Source organism: Hyperoodon ampullatus, assembly GCF_949752795.1.
Source record: "Hyperoodon ampullatus genome assembly, chromosome: 13".
NCBI lineage: Eukaryota > Metazoa > Chordata > Mammalia > Artiodactyla > Ziphiidae > Hyperoodon > Hyperoodon ampullatus.
The window spans coordinates 76,471,132-76,488,099 of NC_136926.1; the positions used below are offsets into that span (position 1 = coordinate 76,471,132).

The following is a 16,968-nucleotide window of genomic DNA, read 5'->3' on the forward strand; positions in this document are numbered from 1 at the left end:
GCTGAACAGATCAGACTGTGCAATCAGGAAGGCCCGGCAGACCACGAGAGGACAACTTCAGCAGAGACATTTGACAAATACTAAAGAGGTACTATGTGCCAAGCACTGGTCAAGGCTTGAGGATATAGTACATAAATGGGAAGGAAGTAGTAGCGGCAAGGAGCTTGGTAGTAGACACAAAGGACAAGATGAAATTATAATTTAGGGAGATGCAGGGTTTAAAGGAAGAAGTGTTTTATTAGTATAGGCGGAGTGGAAGGAATCTGCAAAGACAGAAAGCAAAATTGAGAGTGAAGGCAAGAGGTAGAGGAGAGAATAAGAACATTTATTTTCTGGACCTATAACGTCCAGACTCCACCACGGTAAGTTCAAAGGAAATATCTCCCTATGAGTTTCTTCAACCCAGTCAGCCAGCCTTCCCAAAGTGAGACTTTATTCTGTCACATTGTCTTTCAAACTTCTAATACAAATAACTTTCACACAATATTGCCTCTGATGTGATCCAAAAACCTTGTGGGACAGATGTTATATAACATGAGTATAGTATAAAATACACATAAAAAGATACAAACCTAACTCATAATAGTGGTTTCTTCTGGATGAGGGAAATTAGTTTGGAGTCGGAAGTTGAAAGGAGACTGTCTTTAGCTGTAATATTTTAATTTTTTAAAATGTGTGACATATATGACAAAATACTAGTTGTTGATATCTTGGATGGCAGGAATACACATATATACATGTGTTATATCATTCTTTATGCTTTTCTATAGTTGCAGAATTTTTTTGAAGTGTAAACTATATGAGAAAATTACGGTTGGGAAGGTGGTTAAATGGCCTCCAAGGTAATACCACTACCAAATGACAGGCAGAAACCCCTCCCACTTCTTCTTACTCCATTAAATGGGAGGTTGCAGTGCCTTAAAACAGAAGTCCATAAAAAGGATACAAGGAAAAAGGCCCTACGGATGTCATCCAGATAGAGGTCTCGAAACTGGGTTATATCAGTATTATAGGTGAACTGGATACTGGAGACCTGTGAGATAAGAAGAAATTCATAAATGCACAATAACAGTTTGCTTACTTCGACCCTCAAAAGCAAACTTACCGTCACAGTTACAAGAGCTAGAAAGATAACTTGTACTGACAAGAAAACAAACAAAAACAAATAAATCTTTTCCTATAGCTTAATTTCACCTTAATAACATCTGCCGAAAGGTAAAATATACTGTTAATAATATACTGAACAGAGTTGTAGTATTGCCATATGTGTAATAAAAGTGAGAATTGGGCTTTTTATTATCCTGTATAAATGCTTCACTTTTAAATCCCTATATAATTTTTCCCTTTTCTAACATCTGATTTCTCAGTGTCCCAATCTTCTCAAACTCAAGTATGGTATGATATTAAAAAGCATGATAAATTAAATATTTTTCTGTTTTTTTGTTCTTCTGTTAACTCATTTCCAGAGAAATTATTTTCTCTCTATAAAAAAGTAATATATTTCTGTCCTGGTAAAATAAAAAGCCTCTCAGGTTCCAACATGGTGGATGCACTCTTGCTTAATCCCCCGTTTTCCACAAAAGAAAAACTCATGGATAAGTTTAAAGGGAGACTTTCCCTATCTCCCACTTCCCATGTAATTTTCTGTTAAGTTCTTGGGATGCTTTAATCCTCTTTTCTAGAAAAAGACATATCTCCTTTCAGTTAAAATACAGAATTTAAAAAATAACACAGTAAACCTCATTTTTAATTTAATAATATTTTATTATTAAAATTTTGAATATTTAATACTAAGGACAGTCTGACCATTTACTTGAATCTGATCAAAACTTCTTTTCATGTATTATTTTAATATTCCAGGACTGAAAGTTAAAAACCAGTAATTACTCAATATACTTCAATAAAGTTTCTTCTTTATTGAAATTGTTTATTCTAAAACATCAAGTACTCTTTGTGAACTCAAGTAGAACCAGTGAAGGATGAATCAATGGATCAACTATGAAGGTCTTTTCCTGCAATATTTCTTTTCTCTGACCTCAGTAAAATTGTAAATATTTTATCATCAATTTCTTATAATTATCTTCAGTTCTGAAATAAAGGCAAGAGACATCAATTAACTCTCTAGCTCAGCATAATAAAGGTGTCCTTAATATCTGGTTGGCTTTTAGCCAATTTAAAGTATATTATGTTGAATAAACAGCCTAAGATTTGGACTGAGGCCACGATCACTAAGGTGACAGAATAAGCATTTTGGATCAGAATGACTAGAAAGAGAAAAATAACACTGGAACACAAATGTCACTTTATGATCAAATTTATAAATTGAAGTGTGACAACATAAATATTATTCCAACAAAAATAAATTGAAGGAAAGAAAAATTAGATGTGAAAACAAAGGCAAACAAGATAAAGAACATTCTTTCTCCTGTATTCTTTCACCTATATTAATGTTTTTTTGCATCAGAGATTCTCAAATAATCTCTAAGAAAAGCCCAACACATATAATGCCCATGAAACAATAAAATCATGCTTTTCTGTTGTAAGTGAAAATTTCCTTACAAAACTGTTTGACTTAATTATTAATGCCTTAAGTACTGTAAATTTTTAAGTAGAATTTTTGATGAAATAACATTGCAATCTTTTTATATAGGATAGAGAATATTCTAGTATTCTTAAATAAATGCAAGAATGATTTTGACAAGCTACCTTCTGTTTATAGGAAACAACAGATTGTGGCAGGGTTTCTTGTTCCATGTGTATCCAGACAAACATCAAACATGACAATACTAATGGGAAGAGAGCTTCATACCTAAGGGGTGGGGGGTGTGAGGTGGAAGTGGGAGGGTAGAAAAGAAAAAACATTAAACAAATAAAAATGCAAATTTATAATACTAATAGGTCCTTCTCAAAATTAAAACAATCTTGATAATACTTTTAAGTTACAATATCACGAAATTTAAATTTTTTAGGCTTTCCAGAAGAAGAAAGTAGGAAAGGAAAGTAACATTTAAATATCAACTCTAACATCATCTTTTGAAATTTATCAGATCTTGAGATCATTACATGTTTAAAATAGTAGAGATATTTAAAATTCATTCATGAGGTAAATGACAGAAATACACAAAAAAGAAAGAAAACATAAGACAAAGGTAAAAAGACAATACCTGAGTTAAAATGATTAATATACAGAAAAGAAGAGCAAGACAAACATCCCAAATTTTTTTTAAAAATGGGTGCAATATGGGAATATAAACCTCTCAAAAAGAAAAAAAAAAGAGCCAATAAATCCATAAAAATGTCTGACCATATTGATAACTGATATAGAAATTATAAAATAGATGCCATAGTCACTTATAATATTTACCATATTAAAAAAATGTCAACAAGAGTATAATGAAAAAGGAACTCTCATACTCTCTACATAGGAATAAACACTTCCTGGAAGGTAATCTAATACTATGCATCAAGAATCTAAAAAATATTCATATAGTATAATCTAATAATGTCACTTCTAGGAATTCACCCTGAGAAAATAATCAGACATATGCACTATGATTCCCATCTGAAGATGTTTGTTACAATATTGTTTACAGAAGAGAAAAACAAGAAAACAACTTAATATCCACAGGGGAGTTTAGTTAAATAATGTATGGTACATCTTTAGGCTGGCGCATAATGTGGACATTATAATGTGGACAAAGGAGAAATGTGCATGAGATAACGCAGTGACAGATGCTTTTCCTAATCCTTTTCTGCCCTAGTTTAAGATAAGTGTTTCACCTCTGTAATCCCCAAAATACTCTACATATGATAGTAGTTATCACACTATTTTAATCATATGTTTACTAATATGCATTCCCCACTAGTTTGGAAAATCTTTGACTGGGTCAGTCTTGTCACCACTACAGGCCCCCTCATAATAAGTATTTGTTGATTGGAAGTTACAAAACAAAATCAAGCAAACCAAATTAAAACAAAAAAACCTGTATTTCTCTTTCAACTTTTTCAACTACTGAACTCTACTCCATATTGCGCTATTTCTTAAACAGGAGAAAGCAAAAGAAACAAAATGCTTTAAACTCTACCACCGATCATAAAACTAAAGCACTGAAGATCAGGCAGAAGAAAACATTCAGGTTTGAGAAAGCATACACAAACCACTTGGTATATAAGATTTAGGATGCCCCAGGATATGAACAGATAACACACATGTGAGAAAATATTATTAGTAAAACAAGTGCAGAAAAATGTATCGACACAAAGCTGCACTATTTTTGGCCTACTAAAATAGCATTTGATATTCTAATTTAAAAATGAAAATACCAAATACTGTGAAGGATATGATGAAGTAGGTCCCCTCATAGGTTGTTGGTAATGTTATAAGCTGGCACTGTTCTTAATACAAAAGTAAAAAAAAATTCATATTTTACGGCCCACCTATATTACAACTGAGAAGTGAAAAAAGGAAATAATCTAACTTTATAAAAGGCTTATGCATAAAAACATAACTCAAAACATTATTTATGATAATAAAAACTAAATAAAGTGACCAAAAAATACAGGAAAGATCAAGGTGCATCCATGTCATAGAATATTAAAAATCTATTATAGGGGCTTCCCTGGTGGCGCAGTGGTTGAGAGTCCGCCTGCCGATGCAGGGGACACGGGTTCGTGCCCTGGTCCGGGAGGATCCCACGTGCCGCGGAGCGGCTGGGCCCGTGAGCCATGGCCGCTGAGCCTGCGCGTCCGGAGCCTGTGCTCCGCAACGGGAGAGGCCACAACGGTGAGAGGCCCGCGTACTGCAAAAAAAAAAAAAAAAAAAAAAAAAAAAAAAAAAAAAAAAAAATCTATTATAATGATGGTTAGGGGCTTCCCTGGTGGCGCAGTGGTTGAGAGTCCGCCTGCCGATGCAGGGAACACGGGTTCGTGCCCCGGTCCGGGAGGATCCCACATGCCGTGGAGCGGCTAGGCCCGTGAGCCATGGCCGCTGAGCCTGTGCATCCGGAGCCTGTGCTCCCCAACGGGAGAGGCTACAACAGTGAGAGGCCCGCGTACCCCCCCACCAAAAAAAATGATGGTTAGGAAGCCTATAAGCCAACTAGGAAAATGCTTCTAAAATAAAGTAGAGGGATTTCCCTGGTGACACATTGGTTAAGAATCTGCCTGCCAATGCAGGGGACACGGGTTCGATCCCTGGTCTGGGAAGATCCCATATGCCAGGGAGCAGCTAAGCCCATGTGCCACAACTACTGAGCCTGCGTGCCACAACTACTGAAGCCCATGCCCCTAGAGCCCGTCCGCAACAAGAGAAGCCACCGCAATGAGAAGCCTGAGCACCGCAACAAAGAGTAGTCCCCGCTCAACACAACTAGAGAAAGTCCGCATGCAGCAGCAAAGACCCAACACAAACATAAATAAAAATAAAATAAAAATTTAAAAACATTAAAAATAAAATACAGCAAAGTAGAAAATAAAGATATAAAATAGTACATGGACTATGATTAATACTGTGTTAAAAAGATAAATACAGAGCTAAGACTGGAAGGAAATATGTCAGAACATCAATAGGAGGGGTAGGGTTAATAGATGATTTTCCTTCCTTATTCCTACTCTTCAAAATGTGATTATACTATGTTTGCAATGATTTTAAAAAATTGAAAAAGAAAGAATTAGAATGCCTGTATCCTAGCCATTCTTGAAAATTTAGTTCAATTTCCACATGAGTCCTTGATGGCACCAGTTCAGCTCTCTTACCCAAACCCTGTCTCTAGTCATTCTTTATATCACATAATCCACAACTTAAATTACGATAACTTAATTGTTGCATTTTGTAATTGCCTAACATTGTAAAATAGAGTCCATATTTTATAGCAGCTTACAACTCTATTATACACCTGGGGTACACTAATTGTTCTAACTGTATGTCTGTCTAGTGTTCAGGACGCTAGAAATGTGAAAAAAAACTTGACTAATTGAATCAAGAAAGTGTACTCTCTGAGCAAAAAACAAACAAAGAAAAAAAACATAATTTTTAAAATATTTGCACTTATATATGAAATTATTCTTTCCTAATATGTAAAAACATAAATTCCATAGTTCTACAAGTAGTACTACAGATTTACTTCTTTTCAAAAACTATAAAATAAAATTTTTGTAAAACGTAGATGAATAAATCTGATAAAGACAATCTTCTTATGGGACTTTATTTCTTTAGAGAATGAATATCTCATATAAAGTCTGTATATCTGAATTAATAAACTGAAATACCAATAAAATGTCATCATGGGCTCAGAGTGTACATAATAAAACCTTTCTAAATTAGGATCTGCTAGTTCGGTCTCTGTGCAAATTGAACAGGGCTGAAAAGACATTTAGTTTGTATTATACTTTGTTAAGCAAAGGGATAATATAATCAAAATTTTGGAGGAAAATGTTTAACCAACTTAAGAGAACTATTTTCAAGTATTATAATAGCTTTCATCTGCATAAAAATAATTAAATGCTGATTAAAAATAAATCTTCTTTATTCATTTAGTCAAGGGTGCATTGTTAGAATGTAGGATTGCTATTATTGTACTTTTGTAAAGTAATGAAAGTGCATTTCTTTTAAATATCCTATAATTCTGACTAGTCACTTACTTACATGGAGAACCCTCCAGGTCGTCCAAAAATAGTGACGTGGAATGATAACAGGTGGACTATGTTTTGCAAAACTGATTTGACACTGAAAAATGTACTAACTGAAATTATTAGACTGCTGTTTCAGGCTACCTCTGTCTAAGGTAAATTAAAAAAAATTTTTTTTGCAAAGGTAAATATACTTTCTGATGTTTGGTAATATATTTCTTAATACATTCATTAATAAGGTCATACTTATTATTCTGATTTTAGGCATGATTTTTCACTTTTTAGATTTCTTAAATTAAATGTGCTTAAATGTGCACAATGGTAAATCCCTTGGTTTCTTCTAATTGGGATCAAGATCCTATATTTGGACCAAATTTTGAAACTGTCTGAGTGGTGGTTATTCGATTTGTCTGCTCTATTCAGTGTTTATTATAAAGTGCATATTTCTCACCCTCATGAAGATTTAAGTAAAGATGAAATAAAATTCAAAAGCAAGTGAAGAACTCTTTTCTTCAAAGTAGATGGGAGAGTATGTCATCATTCTCACTGATTTCTAGAGAATGCTTCAGAATCCAACCCAAATCAAGCTGTTCTTTTTTGGTTTTGTTTTACAAGAAAATTTTAATCTTCAATGAAAATGTTTAACTTTTTAACAGTTTAACTTTTGGGAAAATATTCTAAAAGGTTTCTGAATCAAAAGAAATATCTGTACTATGACATATGTAAGAGTAAAAATAAAATATTATACTCAAAGAAGATTGAACAAATCAAAACATAATTTAAAGTGCATGAAAGGAATGCAACAAAGACTAAAATTCTTATAAGTCATTGTTTGAGACTTAAAATTCCTCCACAATCTATCAGAACTCTCTAACACTGTAGGTAAGCAGTATTTAAGCAACTTCAGGAAATAAACAGAAACACAAATACTACAGGCAATACTGTGAAAATGATAAGAAAAAGAAAACTGAAGATTACAGATCAAGTCACATACAGTTTTTACAGAGGAAAAATACTTATAATTTATTCCTCAAGATTCATGTATTTTTCATTTCCAGAGGTTAAATACTCAGAGAAATGTCAATATGTCATTTAAAACTTGCTACTAAAAATTAAAATTTAAAAAGAGTTTATACCCCGTGCTTAGAAGTAGGTAGGTCGACATTGAGGAAACAAGAATGCTAAATAGCCGATCAAAGAGAATCAGAGGACTCAGTAGAGGCACGATGAAGGAAGAGGCTGCAATAAAACAAATGTGGGTAGTGTTAGTACAAGCGACACAGGGTATGTTGAGTTTAAAGCACCGAATACTCTATTATCATTTATAGCATTTATTATTTGTGTGACATTTAAAATGAAGCTACATTTGCCCTACTCATTTTTGTAAGAAATTTGAAACTTCACATTTTTAATTAAAATTACATCTCACCATTTTAACCACAATTTAGTTCAGATTTTCCCAATTTATATTCAGCCTTGTTCACTGTAATAACTCTTAAATAAATAATTTGTCATTTTCTAATGTAAATAATAAAAAAAAATTACTCAAGAGTCAGCAACTTTTCTCTTAATTAAACATTTAGTTCAAAGATAACTTACTCCCCAGAAATTGATTTTTCCTAAACACTCCCTCCTCCAAGTTTTCCCACTGCAAAGTATGCATTGAGAGTTGTAGTGTGCCAGTAAGAAAATTAGAGACAGGAGACAAGGACTTCACCACACATGACAGTTGTAATAAGAGTAAACCAAATAAGTGAAGTAATCTTTCTTCTCAGGATTAGAAAGCAACTACTTCAGTGGGAGAAGAGCAAATAAATTGGGGGGGGGGGTAGCAAAACATAAACTCCCCAATCTTTATTTTGGAAAGAAAATGTGCATAATTTCCTAATCCTCCTGGCTAGGATGGCAATATGCGTGGAATGAAATGCTCTAAAGTATGAAGACAGATAACTTGGGAGGGCATCCTGGCTGAATTACTTATAACTCTTTAACCATGAGGCAAGTTTGTTAATCTATCTAAGCAGTATTTCCATCTGTTAAGTAGAAATGAATAAAGTTGATGTGAGGTTTAAATACAATTTCACCTATAAAATGCTCCTTGAGCATAGTGCCTGAGATACAGTAAGTGCTTAATAACTGCTAGGTGCTATTATTACTACTAGTCAACATCTACTAATAAGTTAAATGTAAAGACAATCTCATTCAAAGTTGAGTCACTGCAAGATTTAAGATTATGTGAGTTATATTTACAGTAATCTTAAAGGAATCACTTCTGATTTTTTTTCAGATGTGTAGTTCCAGTAACGTTATCATCATCTGGTATATATTTTAACAGAAAGAAATAGTATTTTAATATTTATTTAAAAAGGCAGTTCAAATGAGACCTGTTTTACCAACCTGTATTTTCTGTATTTGTTTGACTTTTGTGTAAAGGATTGATAAGATGCTAAAGGGGAAATAAGAGTCCCCATCCTGAGTGACATAAGTTAGAACCAGTTGCATAACATATAACCCATTTAGGGATCCCAGCACATTAGCAAAAAATGTTCACTGGAGCTAGACTATAGTGAATTAGTGCTTGGAAGATACCTCTGGAGATACTGCTGACCTACCTATGAGTCAACTATTTCATGCACTGCACCATATGGTAGGCATCCTCTAGTATCGATGCTCTCCTAATCCCAAGGAGGAAATGTCTTGTTTAAAATATATGTCCAGCCTATAAGAGATTCACTTCAGATTTAAGGACACACATAGGCTCAAAGTGAAGGAATGGAAAAGATATTCTATACAAGTAGAAACCAAAAGAAAGTGAAGGGTAGCTATAGCTATATCAAATAAAATAGACTTTAAGCCAAAAAATGATAACAACAGACAAATAAGGTCATTACATAATGATAAAGGGGTCAACTGATCAGGAAGATATAACAACTATAAATATATATGCACCCAACATCAGAGCCCCTAAATATATTAAGCAAATACTAATAGATCTGAAGGGAGAAATAGACAAGAATACAATAATAATAGGAGACTTCAATATTCCACTTTCAGAAAGGGATAGATCATCCAGAGAGAAAATCAACAAGGAAACATTAGACCAAATGGATCTAACAAAAATTTATATAACATTCCAACTAGTAGCAGCAGAACACATTCTGTGCATGGAACATTCTCCAGGATAGATCATATAATAGATCACAAAACAAGTCTTAGCAAATTTAATAAGACTGAAATCATTTCAAGTATCTTTACTGACTATAATGGTATAAAACTAGAAATTACAACGAGAAAGCTGAAAAATCTACAAATATGTGGAAATTAAACAACATACTCCTGAACAACTAATGGACCAAAAAAGAAATTAAAAGGGAAATAAAAAGATACTTCAACAAATGAAAATGGAAACACAACATGCTAAAACCTATGGGATGCTAATGTTAATCATATACACTAGTGCACAAGGAAAATATCAGTAGGTTCTATAAGGTAAAAATGATACAAAAAATACTCTCAGGCACAATGTAATAAAACTAGAAATTAAAGATAAAGCAAAAATTAATGAGGTAGTGAACAGAAAGACAGTAGATCAAATCAGTAAATCAAAATCCATGTTCTTTGAGAAAATAAACAAAAAGGACAAACCACTAGCTAAGTTAATCAAAGAATAGGAAGAAAGTGCAAATATACAAAATAAATTATGAGGGAAATGACTAATGTTACAGAAGGAATTTTTTTAAATCATAAGAGATTACTTTGCATCCCTCTATATGAATAAATTTGAAAATCTAGAAGAAACAGAAAATTCCTTAAGCAAATATAGCTTTCCAAACTAACCGCAGTAGAGATAAAAAGCTTAAACAGACCAATTTCATAGAGAAATACGAAGTTATCAGGGGACTACCCAACAAAAAAGGACTAAATTCAGATAGTTTCACAGGGGAATTCTTTCAGGACTTTACAGAACAGATAGTCCCAGTGCTACATAAATTGTTTCAGAGTATAGAAATTAAAGAGAAACAATTCTTTTTATGTAGCAAATATAACATTGATAACTAAGCCTGATAAATTTAGAACACCAAAGAAAATTAAAGAACAATATCATTTATGATGGAAAAATAGTAGCAAATGAACTCCAATGCTACATTGAGAAAATAGTACATTATAATCAAATGTGTCTTAGGAGTTTATATCAGAAACGCAAGAATGGTTCAATACTGGAAATCTATTAGTATTATTCACCATATTAACAGGTCTAGGGGAAAAAACCCATATTATTATCTCCATAGATGTTGAAAATGTCTTTGATAAAAATTCAACATCCATTCTTAATAAAAACCCTAAATAAAACAGGAGAGCATGTACTTTCTTTAACATGATAAATATATATACCTCAGTCCTAAAGCCAGCATTTGTCTTAAATGGGGGGGACTCCAGAGACACTCCCACTAAGATCAGGAAAAAAATCAAGGAGGTTCACTATCTCTACTATTTAACATTGTTCTGTAGGTATTAGCCAATGCAAGTAAATGAAAGAAAAGAGAGGAATAAGAACAGGAAGGGGGAAATACATATCTGTATTTGTAAATTACATGATGGTATACTTGGAAAATTCTACCTAGAGAGTCAATGATAAACCTAACTCAAGAAAGGAAAATTCAGTAAAGAAGTAGTATATAAAATTAACATGTAAAAATCAATAGCATCTTATACTCAAAAAAAAAAATTAGAAGATACAATGAATGAGAAAAGCTCATTATAACAGCAATAAAAAAGATAAAATACTTAGGAATATATTTAACAAGAAACATTCTCAGCCTATATGAAGGAAACTATGAAGACTACTTTTAAAGGCACAAAGGTAGACTTGAACAAGTCAAAGGACATCCCTTGTTCTTGGTTAGAATGTCTCAGCATAACTCATGGGTAAAATATAAGTTTTCCCAGAGTTAATTGGCTACATTTTTCAAAAATGTCAATGTCATAAAAGACAAAGGGAAAATACCATAAAGGATATTATTAAGTCAACTGAAAAATTAATATAAGGATGGTAGAATAGATAAAAATATTGAATATGATGTTTAAAAAATTTTATACATACATACACTCATAATCACAGATGGACAAGAACATGAAGTAGAGGATGACTTTCTGTAATTCTGGGAAATTTCTTTTTTTAACCTTTTTAGACATTTTAGATGTTTAAAAGTGAGATACAATAATATGAACACAAATTCTGTTTTCTTTGCTTCTCTTCGTCATGTGGTTTATCCCTAGGTGATATATTGTTTATATGCTGGTGTGTGTTATATACACTGCATATTTTTGAAGTTATGCAGGAAAATAAAAAGACTTCCCTTTAATGTCATCGTTGCCATTCATAATTTTTGATTTTTCTGTGGATTTGAAAACTAACATGTCATACGAGAGACAATTACATATAGATACCCCGCTAGAATACTAGCCCCACCACCCAGCCCTGCAGAATATAAGCTCCAGGAGGGCAGGGACTTGTTCCATATTTATTATTCTCAGAGAACAGAATAGTGTCAGAACACAGTACAAACTAAACACGTTTTTTTTTTAATGAAAGAGCAGTCTCTGCTATTGTCATGCAGAATGAATGTAAATAGTAACTTTAGTAATCAAGATAATTTAAAAGGGAAGGCCTACATAATGCCCATAATGAAATGAAGTTTACACAGTGAAAATAAAGTTATATATACAAGAACACTTATTGTCCAAGAATAACTTCCACTTATACAATGACCAAGGTGTTTAGAAAGTGAGCAAATCAAAACTTTAGGAGATACTTGTCTGTTTCCTGTTGTATTTTTAAGCCTCTGCTTGGATTTTAAGAGCAATCCAAGGACAAACACTCCTATCCCTTAATTGTCTTTTTAAGATAAAGTTCCATCCAAAGATCTTTTTTTTAAAATAATGAACAAAAATCATTTATAAATAAATAAATGTTAAATTGCACATTATATCATTCATAGGCATTACAAACTTCTTCTTTTTTTTAATGAAAAACCTGGACTTAAAGTTTGCTCCTGTTTTCCAGTTGGAAGGAAAAGGCTAAGTCCTTAAATGACAACTGTTTGCTCCACACGCATATTCTTAAAAGAACTATAGAGGAATACGTTTTAAAATGTATAATCAGGGGCTTCCCTGGTGGCGCAGTGGTTGAGAGTCTGCCTGCCGATGCAGGGGACACCGGTTTGTGCCGCGGTCTGGGAAGATCCCACATGCCGCGGAGCGCCTGGGCCCGTGAGCCATGGCCGCTGAGCCTGCGCGTCTGTAGCCTGTGCTCCACAACGGGAGAGGCCACAACAGTGAGAGGCCCGCGTACCAAAAAAAAAAAAAGTATAATCAGCTTTATAAAATGTGTAATGTGTTGGGAGGTGACTAATCAATGTTATTTTCAGCAAGGGAAATACAGATAAAATTTAACTGCTTCCTAGTCCCTGTGTAAGAACTGAGAATTTATGAATTGACATGAAATTTCAGCAAAGGAATCTCTTCACAAAACCCTCTTCTCTTCTGGAAGCACTTTTTATCAGGTGCGAATAAATATACAGCCTCATTATCAAGTCATAAATATTCTATCAAGTAATTCTTAATAACACACGAATGCTCACAAAGGTTCTAACTTTCTTTGTCAACTTCCAACAAGAGACAGAAATAATAGCTCGTTAGTATTATTTTCCCACAACAAAATTATTTGTTTCAACAGCAATGATACAGATGTAAGTGGATAATTTTAAGATGTAACTTGATGGAAAGTTATCTCATTGGATTTGATTTACCTCTTACCTAATATTATCCAGCTAACAACCTGATTAATAAGAGGCAGTCCTTGTTTCTTGAGCAGACTATTATGAGTGCCATACACAACACACATGGAAAGCACCGTGCTTAGCATCTGAAAACAAACACAGAAGACGTAAATAAAAGAGAAGGTGGTGAGTGACTAATTTATATATTAGAAAGAATACTTAGAAAAGTGCTTGAACAACTGGAATCTGGCCAAAATGCTATTGAAATTGGACCAGCTCACCTTCCTGTGGCTAAGACCAACAGTCAGAATTCTTGTACTAAGCAAAAGCCCTCCTTCACAAGCATGAATGAGGTGTTTTACACTTTCAGGAATATTTTGGCATACATTATCACACTGTTTTTACTTAGAAATATTTGTTATTAATCTTGAAGTTTTCTTAAATCATGGAAGTGCAGAGAGTGAAATGTATATAGCTTGGCATATATGGCTGAGTGTCTTCCGCCTCTGGCCCTCACTAACAGTCATATCTATTTATTCATTCAATACATATCTGTGGCCTGAGTTTTCACTGGTACTGGGAATACAAGGAGTACAATATTCTTTAGGGAATATAGACAAACTAGTGTAAAGTTGGTAAACTATTGCTTTTAGAAATATTGCTTTATTGGAACATGGTCACTCTCATTCATTCACATGTTGTCTACAGCTCCCTTTGCCCTACAATGGTAGAGCTGTAAAGTGACAACAGACTTCCATATGCCCCACAAGCCTAAAATATGTACAATCTAGCATGTCAGAAAAATGTTTGCCGACCCCTGAATTAGCGGATTAATAGCCAGTTTAAGAAATGAGCTAAATTATGGCTATGAACAAAGTAAACTCTCTTAAAGATCATATTAGCAACCTGATCACCAAATCCTAGAGATACATTTAATTTACCCATATTTTCAGTGAATTAAGAAGGAAAAATTGCTGTCAATAAATCTATGACACAGTTCTAGGATCCTTTCAAATGTAAGACACATTCTCATTTTAGATACATTAAAATGTGAGAAGACACAAATCTTAGAATCATAAAAAAATATATATGGTACACAATAGAGGAATGAGTGCAAATTAATAAGGTTAATGTAAGAAGGAATTACTTTATACTTAGGGGTATTTCTCAAAAAGTCCATAAGAATTTTAACATGGTATTCTTTGCTCTTACAGAGTAAGATTCAGAAACACACACTTCTGTCAAAGTATTCATTATTACAGGTGAATTTTTTCAAAGCTACTATGGTTTAGTGTAAAACCAGTCAGTATACCATTTAAAATGAAAAGATATGCTTCAATAGCTTGATAGGATCTTTGACAAAAATACTTCTCTTTTTATATGTTCTCTGTTGTTCTCCAAGAATGAGTTAACATCTTTTGAGTGTTGTATATTTTAATTTTTGAGTGTTCTTGGAAATACTATTATCCCAGCTTTGTTCTGAGTAAATTTTTTGAGGAGACTCAAATAAGTTTTTTTTATCAGTGTTCTAGATGTGGTTTATTGTTTATTGTTGAAAAGGAAAAAAAAAAGTGGTTTCCACTCTTATCTACTTTTAAAGCTATCATTTTACAGAATATGACATCAAATAATCTCTTACAACCCTACTGGATATTATCTTTACAGATTAAAAACAAACAGACAAGTTCTATTACTGAAAATCACACATCTAGTACAAAGCATAACTGGGAATTGACTCAATTTTGAAATGTCAAGTTCAAAGTTCTTTTCACCACTCCAAAGCCACCAACCAAAGTGAAGTTTATTTTCTCCTAGTATGTCATCTGAAGTCTTAAACTGACTAATCTTCATATAAACATACTAAGCAGCTGCTTTCACTTCAAAGAGCTTACTTTTTTCCTGACCCAAACTAGGACAACACAGAATCTCAGACCAGAGGAAGTCTTTTTCAGTTCAACTCTTTGGACAATACCTCTTATGTCTCCTTAATCTCTGCTATCTAGGAGTTTTTGGGGGGGCTCTTGTTGACCTTTTTGCTATTTCATACCTGGTATTGAGGTTAAAAAAAACAGGATGGCATCTTAAGAACAATATAATTAAATACAACTGTAAGATACATTTTAGTGTATCATTTGTATAACATAGTGTTGAAAATCTGCAACTGACCTGTAATAGATGTAACACCAGCTCTTCATTTACAAAACTATCTTTTCTTTTTAAGACAGATATTACAACAAACAGGGATAGCAGAAGAACCAGCAAGCCTGCACCCACTCTGTTTTAAAACACAATTCACAATTTCAAATTTTCTTAAGACATTTATAGAATATATATCACATAAAAATATTAGATATTTTACTCTAATATAGAACCTCTCAATCATTTGCTTAATCAAGATGAAGTAACAAAATGAATACACAGGTGTAAGAATAAAAATCTTAGAATAAAGATCCTGTGGGGATGGTGTTATTTGTAATTTTTCACACAATTTTTTAAGTATCTTCATCTTATTTCTATAATTTGATTTTTTAACGTTTACGCACACCATAATTCTCAGCTTGACTTGGACAAATTTACAGGAAACAATATAAAAGAGAGCTAAACAAATATATCAGTATCTACACCACACATTTTCTGACTATGAGCACCTACTCATACAAAAAGGAAAATCTACATTTATAATCCACAAATTGTTCCTCTCTATCATTGACGTTGGTGCTTTTCACAGCTGTTTCTGGCTAAGGAAAGGATGGAAGAGGGGCCACAAAAGTAGCATGTGGGTGAGGCATTGGTACAGTAATGAAACAACAAATTACACTTTTTCAAGAACACAAGATACAATATGGTTCCTGAAGTGGAAGGAGACTAATATCAAGGAAGTTGGTTACACAAAGTTCAAAAGAAAGTAACAAAGATGATTACATGATTAGAAAATAAGAAAGGAAATGTTAAATGAAATAATGATCATTTAATTTGCCAAGCGCCTGCACACACACACACACACACACACACACACACAGCCATTAGATTACATGATAATAACTTTAAAGTTAAAAACAAATGTAACCAATCATTTTAAAATTGGTTTATTTTAAAATTTAAAATTATTTTAAAGATTTGCTTGGGATATATTGAGGAGAAATAAATATAACAGCAGCATGGAGAATTCAGGCAAGGTATATAGAATTTTCTAACAGTTTAAGTGATTAAACATGAGAAAGCTGTCAAGGTACAGAGAGTTTCCTCCCATGGAGATCTTTATGTTCAGATTAGAATAGAAGAGAATTTCATTTTTCTCAGACATTTAAAATGTGGACATGATCAAAGGAAAAGATAGAGTTTGCATCAATCATCAGTGGCTTTTAGACCTTTTAATTTTGGCAACAGAACATTTTTTCATGTGAAACCTTTTACTGATCTCCCAATATATAAAACATACAAAGGCTTCTAGACCTTTAAAAAATTCTCGGCATTTTAAGTTATCACTGGCACAATTTCATTTTTTATGAAGGTCCAGAAGCATCTTCAGGGAGTTTTAATGCCTCTCAGAGCCTGAGCCAAA

At 33.1% G+C, this 16,968-nt stretch overlaps 1 protein-coding gene across 1 annotated transcript in view; it reads right to left on the reverse strand.

Annotated features, from left to right (window-relative positions):
* PIGN (phosphatidylinositol glycan anchor biosynthesis class N) overlaps positions 1 to 16,968 on the reverse strand; it is a gene marked incomplete at its 5' end in the record, with an annotated part of 94,279 nt that overhangs the window by 36,577 nt on the left and 40,734 nt on the right. The window contains 5 exons of the mRNA XM_079717020.1: positions 947 to 1,033; positions 2,707 to 2,809; positions 7,764 to 7,866; positions 13,444 to 13,552; positions 15,573 to 15,681. Of these exons, the coding sequence (XP_079573146.1) occupies positions 947 to 1,033; positions 2,707 to 2,809; positions 7,764 to 7,866; positions 13,444 to 13,552; positions 15,573 to 15,681 (511 nt within the window). The remainder of the gene's footprint in view (positions 1 to 946; positions 1,034 to 2,706; positions 2,810 to 7,763; positions 7,867 to 13,443; positions 13,553 to 15,572; positions 15,682 to 16,968) is intronic.